An 11,507-nucleotide genomic window follows, 5' to 3' on the forward strand; every position below is an offset into this window, starting at 1 on the left:
AGCCAGCTTGGCAGAGCCCACTTTACAGGGGAGTATATGATACATTTAAGTCATTAGGGTGGGGACACATCCATCTACATCAGATGGTGTGCATGCTGGACACCAACAGCTAGTTTCCTATACATGCAGGCACGTGAAGGGGGTACGCGTATACGTACGGTGCTCAAGCACTAGCCACCTTCGACCCTTAATGTGTGTTTGTGTGTGTGTGTCCATCTTTCCACCCACTTCAGTTAGTCTCTCATGCCGGGCCAACCCTTGAAATCCTCATGGTATTGATGTGATTTACAGTGCTAAACAAACATTAGCAGTCACTGTAGTAGTACGTGATAGATCTATCTGGATTTTTGGTGCCTGAAACATTGTGCTTTGTGCTTGAGCAACATAACACAGGAAAAGAAAACGATTAACAATTAAGAGCACAAAAACTGTGTCATGCTATTCCACAATAGCATTCCTCCTGTTTTGGCAAGGGAGCCAATATATTCCACCCACAACCACAATGTTTTCTCTGCTAGGAAAAAGTCCCGGTCCAAGTAAAAGTGTGTGCCAAATACCAGATAGACCTCTTCTCAGGCCCTCTTTTGTAAACATACTTCTCTGGCTTGGGCTATAAAAACCCAGTACTTATCAGCCGGACCTGGAACTACAGATCTTGAGGACTATAAGTGACTCGTAATAATGTTTTGTCTGTTTTCCTGCTACACCTTTGTATGGGTCCTTAACTGAATTAAACTAAAAGAGCACTCAGGGCCAGATGTACGTAGATTTGCGAATGCAGCGTTATCAGCTTTATGGCCAACCCGCAGAAAGCGCACACTGAGATTCTTCAGTTTACATGGTATTTATCAAACCTGGCGTTCATCAGGCATTTAAACCTTTCTCCGCCCCCTACCGCAATTTGCGTACATTCACAACTGAGAGGCATACTTCAGTCACAAGCGCAGCTGTTAACTGGCACACCATGATAAAAGTGATGAAAATTTTATTTTTTTGTTTTATCTTGCTCTATTAGACTGTAGTATGAAAAATCTGTGATTTTTTTTTTCAAAGGACCCTCCCATTCAATTTCTATGAACCTCTACCAAACGGTTGAAGTGCCTGTTTATGATAAAAGTCAGTTATCTGACTTTGGCATGAGATTATTGTGTTTTACTGAAAGAAAAAAAAGAATTTCCCAAAAAAAGTGGTATTATCTTGTAGCCCTGGTCCCAGAGTTTAAGAAATATCATTTTAACAAGAAATAAACTCATTCCCACTGTACCTGCAGACCACTTAAGTAAATTTACCATTGAAATGAATGGGATTCTATGGATTTAGGTGAAGAACGTGTACACATAATACATTTTGGTCTGTACCATGAAGAGAAAACTGATTCAACTATATAAACCATATATTTTCTGAACGCTTAGACCCTCAGGATGTGATCTAACATGGCATGAGACATGTCCCACCCTCCTCATTAGTATGCAGCCCATGCATAACACATTGGGTATTGGTACAGTAAATCGGTATATGGCTGATACCTTTGGGTCTGTGCCATTAAGGAAAAACTGTTTCAACTATATAAACCATACATTTTCTGAAAGCTTAGACCCTCAGGATGTGATCTAACATGACATGTCGACATGTCCCACCTCCTCATTAGTATGCTGCCCATGCATTACACATGGGTATTGGTAAATTAAGCGTATGGCTGATACATTTTGGGCTGCACCATGGAGGAAAAACTAATTGAACCACCTAAACCATATATTGTCTGAAAGCATATACCCTCAAGATGTGAACTGACATGGGTTTTGACATTTGTCACCCTCCTCATGACATGATAGCCCAAAATGGTATTAGCCATATACACTATTTACCAATACCCAATGTATTATGCTTGGGCAGCATACTAATGAGGAGGGTGGGACATGTCTCATGTCATGTTATATTACATCCTGAGGGTCTAAGCTTTCAGAAAATATATACAGTATAATAACCCCTCCCTCTCTCTCTCCGTGCTGTCTGGTGAGCTGTGTATTGCGTTTGCTCTGGTGATGAACGTGGCCCGTGGGGTCTGGCGTTTGCTCTGGTGATGAGTGTGGCCCGTGGGGTCAGGCGTTAATGCTCCTCTGATTACAGCATGTGATGTGCGCTCATTCCACACACACCAATCCTATCACAACACCACCACTCCCCACATCATCACTATAACACTCTCTCTCTCTATGCTCCTCTCCTCCTCCTCCTCCTTCTCCTCTCTCTCTATGCTCCTCTCCTCCTCCTCCTCCTTCTCCTCTCTCTTTCTATGCTCCTCTCCTCCTCCTCCTCCTTCTCCTCTCTCTCTATGCTTCTCTCCTCCTCCTCTCTCTCTCGCTCTCTCTATGCTCCTCTCCTCCTCCTCCCTCTCTCTCTATGCCCCTCTCCTCCTCCTCCTCTCTCTCTCTCTCTCTGCCCCTCTCCTCCTCCTCCTCTCTCTCTCTCTCTCTATACTCCTCTCCACCTCTCTCTCTCTATACTCCTCTCCTCCTCTCTCTCTCTCTCTATACTCCTCTCCTCCTCTCTCTCTCTCTCTATACTCCTATCCTCTCCTCCTCTCTCTCTCTCTGCTCCTCTCCTCTTCCTCTTTTTGTCTCTCTCTCTGCCCCTCTCCTCCTTCTCTCCTCCTTTCCCTCTCCCCTCCTCAACTTCTCTTTTTCTTTTAGCCTCGTCTCTTAATTTCTCTCTCTGTCACCTCTCTCTTTCTCTGCCCTTCCTCTCCTTCTCTTTCTCCCTCTCTTCTTTTCTTTCCCTCTTTTCTGTCTCCTCTTTCTTTGTCTTCTTTTAGTTTCTCTATCTTCTCCCTCTTTCTCTCTCATCTCTCTCAATTTAATTCAATTCAAAAAGGCTTTAATGGCATGCCATGACCATTCACAAATAAAGCGTTGCTAAAGCTTATAGAGCATATAGGTTTAGAAAACATCAGAACATAACAAAACAGAATCTCTCTCTCAAAATACGGCCACAACATACGTACACAGAACCCTGTCACAGTAACCGCTGTTGCCAGAGCGGTGTCACCTGACACGGTGGTTCCTAGTGTGGCATCCCCCCTGGCCTCCCCTTGCATACACCACATGCGTGCGTGCACACACACACACACACACACACACACACACACACACACACACACACACACACACCAACCATGCTGTGACACACATCCACCTCAGTACGCCTCATTACACAAATACTCTCACACCTCCACCACCTCCTCTGATCCCCTTTTCCTCTCCAACCCCCCACCCAACCTCAAGCTCTTCACGAGCCCAAGACAGTATCCGACCGTGATGATGACAGGAGCTTTACTGCGAGCGCTTGCTTTGTCTTCACACATCACACGCTCAATGACTGTAATTTTCTCCAGCGTTCGCATTTAGGTGCCCACTGGAAAAGTGGGAGGTTAATTATCTACTTTTCTACTCTCCCTCTCTATCCCTCTCTCTCCCTGTCTCTATATCTCTCTCCATCTTTTTGTCTCTTTGTAGCTGTGCTCGTTTTCTGAAAAAAAAAAAAAAAAAAAAGCGAAAGAGGTCCCAGTTGAAGCTGCTTGCTGCTTAGAAGTGATTGATGGAAATGGTCCATTCTACAAAGTAATCAATATTTTACTGTAAAACCTTTTTCCCCCTTTTTTCACCATCAGATACAATAAATACGCCAAAATGTTGCATTTAGTGTCTTAGCCTAGCTCAGAGGTTTCATGGAGAGCAGTTTGAAAAAGTCTCTTCAACTTGTGTGATAGAAGTCTGCAGAGCATCACATTTATACTTAAAAATGTTTAAAGTTAAAAATGTCATATCACCCCATATGGTGCCTAAGGAAAAGGCCACTCCAAGGCTCGCTATAAAAAAACCTTTCAGAAATAAATGGATGTACACTTACATCTAATGTACACCTAATTACGGTCAAAACAACTCCTTCAAACACTTACCTTTGCCATGTCTACCAAAGTTACTATCTCATGTTGTGTTCATGAGGCTGTTTAAATACTGCATAAACAAAAGACCAGAGCAGACCAGAACTGAATGTGGGAGGAGTGAAGTATCCTGTACTGACCAGGACAAGTGTTTTCAAAACTCCATCAACTTGTTATAGCAAAATTGCTTCCTAAATTGTTTCCTTCTTTTTCTCACTTCCTCTAAGGTCACAAGTCCATTCGCACCGATAAAAAAACCCACTAACAAGTCATTCCAATAGGGTACATAAAAGTAATTCTACAGGCCATTTTATTAGGGCAGCGAAAAGGCTGACAGAGCTCCCTTAAATACCGTGGCACTAAACATCTTTTCCGTGCTAAATCTGCCCTGACCTAAACCACTGAAACACGATCTCTGTAATTCTCTCCGGCATGTTCTCCACCACAAACCCCGATCAGTGACTCCGAGTGACACAGAGTACAGGGGTATTTGACAACATTGCCCTGTAAAACCATGCATCTTACATGTCAGAGGCAACGGCATCTTTGGACAGATACATGTCGTTAATCACAGAGCCCTCACGTTGGGCTTATGCTCTCTCTTTCTTGCCCTCTTTCTCTCCAGCTCTCCCTCCCTCTCTCTCTGTGTGTGTGTGTGTGTGTGTGTGTGTGTGTGTGTGTACATGTACGTGTGTGTGTGTATGTGTGTGTGTGTGTGTGTGTGTGTGTGTGTGTGTGTGTACATGTGCATTTGTGTGTGTATGTGTGTGTGTGTGTGTGTGTGTGTGTGTGTGTGTGTGTGTGTGTGTGCATTTGTGTGTGAATGTGTGTGTGTGTGTGTGTGTGTGTGTGTGTGTGTGTGTGTGTGTGTGTGTGTGTATGTGTATGTGTGTGTGTGTGTGTGTGTGTGTGTGTGTGTGTGTACATGCATGTGCGTTTGTGTGTGTATGTGTATGTGTGTGTGTGTGTGTGTGTGTACATGTGCGTTTGTGTGTGTGTGTGTGTGTGTGTGTGTGTGTGTGTGTGTGTGTGTGTGTGTGTGTGTGTGTGTGTGTGTGCCATGGTATGGCATGCTGGACTGTTAACATTCACTTGTTGCAGTAAATAAATTGGCTCTTTACAGCATCCAGGGTCAACATATAAAAACCATCAGGGTCTGATCCCTTTCATTAGCACTCCTAAAATAGCAAACACGTGCCTGAGATAGAGAGAGATCTGCTCAGAGAGACTGACATCTCGTCGTCTCCCAAAGTCCAGCCCGAAAATTGAAAAATCTCCCGCTTTACACAAGGATATTGAAGCAAGAGCAACACTTTCATGTCAAGGACAACGTCTTCACATGGGGAGTGAGTCATGGCTGAACGACAGCAGCTAGCAACAGCTGCTGGGCAACAATTTCTAGCTTTACTTTAAAATGCTTACTGTCACCAACTCACCTGTTTGGAGTTGACAGCATCATATAGTGCTCAAGTCACTGAATGTAATCCTTCAATATTACTGCATTAAGTCAGAAAGAGGTGATGAACCACTCAATACACTATGTTCAATAATTACTAAACATTACTACTTCGAGTCAGACACCAATATTGAACCACTGAACCATTCAGAGCAGAGCAAGCAAGGGACCTTGTTGACATTTGTGCACAAAAGCTCTTTGAGAAAAGGTGAGAAGTGCAGCTATTTCAGAAATATTATTCAGCCTTTTCATAAGGTCCTCAGAAAAAAACAGTGCTACATTCTGGGGTCATGAACATGGGGGGCATGGACATGGGGGTCATGAAGACGGGTCATGAACATGCCCCCAGAGTGTAGCACTGTAGCTGCCTGGCAGCTCTAGCTGTTGGCTGCACCAACTCGAGCTACACTCTTAAAACGAATGTGTTGTCCCAATCTGGACACTGAGATGTGTTCAAAAAAAAACAACGCAAGCTGTGTTGTTTTCAATGCAAGTTGTGTTGTTTTCAACACATTCATTTTAAGAGTGTAGGTAGAACCGATTGTTTTTATTTTTTATTTCCGTACCGACCGTACTTGGCGACCTCGAGAAACAGAGATCTATGGGAAAAATCGCCGGAATTCTCCTTTAAGAGAGAAGGGTGGTGGAAGTGTGTGCATAAGCCAGGGAGCAGAAGCCTAAGCCCCGCCACATGACGGGAGGATGTATTTTAAGCCACGGGAACCGTTCACACTTCATTTCAAACCCAGCGCTCTGTCATCAAGCTGCGAGCATAACGGAGACAGAGAAAGAGAAAGAGAGAGAGAAAAGGAGAGAGAGAGAGAGAGAGAGAGAGGGAGCGAGAAAGAGAGACACATAGCAACTGTATGACGGATTGTTGTTGAATGCTGTCAAAAGCTAAAGGACACAGGCTATCAGTTAGCAAAATGAGATCTTGAATTAGGATTTCAGTGTTGACTTGAAACATAAGAGTAGAGCAGAGGGTAACAGCACAATGAAACTTGCGGCTCTGCTTCCATAGGAACACAACAATAGCCAGAGTCCATGAGGCAATTAGATTAGGCAATTAGAGGGATATTCTGATTAAGACAGACTGTAAAATGTATCATTGAATTCCTCTTGGCGTTCTCTTTGACCTTATCAGGACTCAACTTCAGCACAGAAATCTAACAGCAGGCATACTGTTTTGGTGTGAACTCATTCACTGATTTGTTTCCAAAATTGTATAATGATGCTCATAACTACATTGTGGGTCTGCAGAAGAGGCAACACAGGGATACAACAGATTCCATTCATCTGGTATATGAAGGAATGTGTGTTATAGCGAAATCATTTCACTCCTCTTTTTTTGTGACCAAGAAAGCTTCTCTCTGGAACAATGTCATTCCTTGACAGGTTTTCTTTATTTCCTGAGATGTTCTGAGGCATGAAAGACCAGACAGGCACCCAAAACACACTTCAGACATGACTGTCTGTTTGTATCCCAGGGTCCTTGGAGATGAGGAGGAAAAAAAGCTTTTAGAGTAATTCACCACGTCCTGTGCAGACATGGAGGGCAGGAAATGGAGGTCAAGGACCAGACCAGCGTCACGTCCAAACAATTTTTATCTTGAATAGACACTCGGAAATCCGAAAGGAGTCTACGAAATTAAAACACATATGAAATATTAAAAAGGGGAGGAAGAAGAAAGGGCCAAGAGAGAGAGAGAGAGAGAGAGAGAGAGAGAGAGAGAGAGAGAGAGAGAGAGAGCGCGAAAGATGGGTTGTCTGAAATTCTGCCTCACCAAAAATAGCACAGGCTTTGGTGTGTGCACAGAGGAGTGTGCTGAATGACCCAACACTTCTTTAATTGGCTGATAGATGCCAGCTGGGTCCTGAACCCCGAAGCGGTACTCTATATGTAATTTGGACAGGCACTTTGTGATGTTACCATAATATACACCTTTTTTAAAAAAAAATCTTTCTTGTTTTTGTGTGTGTCTTTTTCCTCTGTTTGAATAAAACACCAACCCCATTGAAGCCCCTTAACCAATGATGGAGTCTGGTTTGGATGCAACATGGACAACAGCATGATGGGGCTGACAGCTGACAGCATCTGCCCCATTGTAATAAAGAAAAATGGTGAGCCCTGCCCTCTCTCTCTCTCTTCTCTCTCTCTCTCTCTCTGTCCGAACAAGACATTTCAGAGAAAGGTCACAGAAAGGCCAAAAGCATCCAATATGAAAGACAAACATCCTTTAACCTTTCCTGTTTACCCTCAGATCAGCAACTCATGTTTGCGGATGGAGGATGGAGGGTATGGAGCACAACGGCTTCATATAGGAGCAAGCAGCTAATTCATCATGAAATGTTCCTCCCTGATAGCAAGCAATCACAGAGAGAGAGAGAGAGAGAGAGATTCCAGCCATGCTCCTCTTTGGCACTCAGCAATAGGGGCCTTTAGAAGCATCTGCTGCCATGGAAACTAGGGATGGGAGTAATGGCACAATAGGCCTCCCGTACTGTTGTCAAAGGTGGGAGAATAAAGGCATGCACTGGAAGTTCTCTTTCATCTGTGGATGAGGGGAAAACGTAAAAAGAGGACAAGACCTCTCTGGTGTGTGTGCACTCACAGCAAAACAAACACCTTTAACCAGCTTGTGTTGTTCTTGCTGCTGATAGATGGAAATGTTGGGGTCTTTAATTGCATGCTTCCTTTAGGTTCTGATATTCAACAAAGAATAGAAAATAGCACCATTGTTACAGTTTCTACTATACGGGGGTCTTGTCACGTGGATTAACATTAGGCTTCATGCTTATTATGCTTTAATAAACATCACTGATTACTTCTCATGGTTTCAGACCACAAGCAATCTGATTAGAAATACAGCTACACAAGACTTGCCCTGATCCATTAAATGTGTGCGTTCCTTAGACAAGCTCTAATCTGTGACACAGTCTGATTAAAAACCCCATTTTCCTAAACATGTATTCCTTTAAATAGTAACACTCTGAATCTTTTTCATCTCTTAGCCAGTTAGAGTATATTAAACCCAGCAACTGTTAAAATGATTTAACTGCCAATGAACGCAGTCTCTGTTACAACCAGTAGTTAAGGAAGACAAGAGCTTGTTGCTATCTCCCTGTCTACCAGAATATTGCAGGCATGCTGCGATTATGCAATACGGAAAGATTTTTTGTTGACATGTTGACATTTTAGCCTATGGCTGGGTATTTTTATCTATCTATCTATCTGTCTATCTGTCTATCTATCTATCCACAGTATCTGTGTATTTATTTCTTCATCTCCGCAGTGTGAGTTCTGTAAAACATGACCATAGTGATGCGGTTTGCATAGCTCTTATCAGGTTACTGAGGGTGACATTTCAGGTCATGAATAGAGCAGTGCAGGTCACTAGTGACTGAGAACCAAAGCAGCCTGCACACCACTGGAGGGACTGGGGCTGGAGTTTATGTGTGTGTGTGTGTGTGTGTGTGTGTGTGTGTGTGTGTGTGTGTGTGTGTGTGTGTGTGGTGTATGTGTGTGTGTGCTCCGCGCTGGATGACGCACTAGTTATGCTGGCAGCTGCCCACTTCATTCCTGAGCAAACCCTTCGCCTAACCAGCCTTGTCAAGACGTCTAACCCTCCCTCCCCCTCCCCCAATTCCGGAGGCCATCTGCAGCGGGCACAGGGAGAGCCAAGAGGAACAGGTCCTCACCCCACAATGGCATTTTTTACGATGCTCCAGCACAACCCTGTGGCATACCCTCAGACAGGAAGCAAACCGCCAGGGACAGATCACATGGCTCTGGAGCTATAGATCACACGAAGCCCCATGGGAAGAGACAGAGGAAGGGAGGTCACTTGTCAGTGGATCAATAAATGTATGGCGACAGAGCAGAGATCACACAACGTGCTGTTTGTCTGCATATGTATGTTGTTGTTCAGAGCTACTTCAGAAGGCTACAGTACAGCCACTGTACCAATAAACAACCAAACAAAACAACAAAAACGAGACCTCAGAACTGACTTAAATAATAAAAAAAAAAACATTCTTCTTTTAAAGACAGTCACAACATGGCATTGACTCTGGCCCATACCCTACACTTCTATGCTGAGGGAATGCTGAGACTGCTCTGATGTTTCAGCCATTTACATTTACTCTGATACTGCCAATGCTGTGCAACAGCAGAGTCCCTACAATGACTTAAACACATCAGAAGATATTGCCCAGAGATCAGTTATGAGGTGCGAAAGATCTCAAACAGAAAGGAAAGGAGGAGTGCATTTTACAGTGTGTGTGTGTGTGTGTGTGTGTGTGTGTTACTGACAGATGACCCAAAACAAAACACCAGTGGTGGCAATTACAGCGACACCAAGGTGCCAGTCCAGCTCCTTCTGTGTCCACAGTCTGTCAGTGAACTTGCCAGGCACTGGATGGTTTTACATTATATAAATTATGATGACGATTATGACCATGACTCCATGCAGATGATGAATATTTTGAGTGTTAGCCTATTTCACATTATTAGCTGCATTGACACTGATTGAAAAGTATGCAGCTTGGCGACACACACAAAAAAAACACTCATTTGCTATTAACTGAGAGTGCAAAATGACAACATTCATGTGTATAGAGGCAGAATAGTGTAGAAGTAGCCTAATCTAGTGAGAATAGGCATACAGTGACACTGACAAGCTGGAGCTACACGTAAAGGTTGATTACGTGCATACATTAATATATTCCGAATTACCTTATCTATTGCAATCTCTGACATATAAGCCTTGCCCGTCATTCCGGCTCCGCTAGGTTTGAGCGGACCCAGACGCAACTAGTCTCTGGAGCAGAGACATCTATCTAATCTTCGGCAAGTAAACTTTACGTTCCGTTTTATTGCACTTCTGTCTAATTTAATTGGAGGCAGTCACAGGTTTAATATCACTGAAGCATTTGCTTCATAGCCTACGTTAGCCTACTGAGTTGTCTAACTAAGCTTCAACCACACCCTGAAGTCCACCTGAGGGTAGGAGCGCTCAACGAGTACAGCCCTTCAGCTAACGGTAGGCTTCACAACGCGGACTCGCGGTCTTCTTTCCCGTGCCTAAAATGACTTCAACAAATCGTCTAAAAAGTATTCACTTTCTATGATGACAGGTGTTACCCGGCGATGCTCATAAAGTAATAAGAAGACGCTAAATAGCACAACCAAAGTGAACTCAACTTACCCAAGCCAGGCACAAACGTGTTGAGAAAGAGGCATATCACCGCAACGGGAAAAGGCATGTACGGGATGGCCGCACGTAATGGTCCTTTCTTTTCTCTGACTTGGACAACAACTCCGCTGGTTGAGGAAGAAACTCCCTTTACGTTCATTTCTGTGTCCTTCTGGTCCATCCCGTCAGTATAAATCAGGGGAAAGGATTATTTCCCCCGCGTTAAAAGTGATTTCACGAGCTCTGCACGCCAGAACCACCGACAGTCTCCACAAGGATGTTCAACTGAACGAAGTCAGCTGTGTTTGTGCGTGTGTTGTCACTACGGCCGTCTCCTCCTCAGAACGAGCGCCAGAGTAGGCTACTGCATTAAACCTTGCATGATATATTTAAAGCGACAGTGTGCACTAGAGTCGCAACAGATGTTCTTCTCAGAGTCATCAGGGGAAAAAAAGTCTAATCAGAACCACCTTTAACCGTCTATAAACGTAGCCACCTGTTAAACTCCGAATCAGGAATTATGTACATTAGTGTAAATATAACGTTGGGAATTAGATGAAAGCAAAGAGAACATAACCAAGTACCACAATGTTTGGACTGCCAGCCTTCATGGGTTGTTATTTCAGAATGCTGTCATCAAGCAGAGCTGTTGGCCAGCACAGGATAAAAGAGATCAGGGGTAACATTCAGGGAATTAATAGCAACACAATTGTTGCTGATATAAATATCAATATTCACATTTTACAGCGCACTATTGGCACACTTTGATCAGGTCATAAGGCAGAAATCTTAATGTCAAACTGGTCAAGTCTCACGTGTAGCCTACACTGTGAGAGAGAACTAGTAGATTAATTCATGACCTTGAACCCTGCTGCATCATGGTAGGCCTTTACAGTCTCAACCGTGATTGGTCCAA

General features: G+C 43.7%; 1 protein-coding gene across 2 annotated transcripts in view; it reads right to left on the reverse strand.

Annotated features, from left to right (window-relative positions):
* stum (stum, mechanosensory transduction mediator homolog) overlaps window positions 1-10,922 on the reverse strand; it is a 17,131-nt gene extending 6,209 nt beyond the window's left edge. For both annotated transcript variants that reach the window (XM_048251345.1, XM_048251344.1), the window contains exon 1: window positions 10,604-10,922. In XM_048251345.1, coding sequence (XP_048107302.1) covers window positions 10,604-10,772 — 169 coding nt within the window. In that variant the 5' untranslated portion in view covers window positions 10,773-10,922. The remainder of the gene's footprint in view (window positions 1-10,603) is intronic.
* Between the last annotated feature and the right edge of the window lie 585 nt (window positions 10,923-11,507).

Source organism: Alosa alosa, chromosome 8, assembly GCF_017589495.1.
Source record: "Alosa alosa isolate M-15738 ecotype Scorff River chromosome 8, AALO_Geno_1.1, whole genome shotgun sequence".
NCBI classification, from domain to species: Eukaryota; Metazoa; Chordata; class Actinopteri; order Clupeiformes; family Clupeidae; genus Alosa; species Alosa alosa.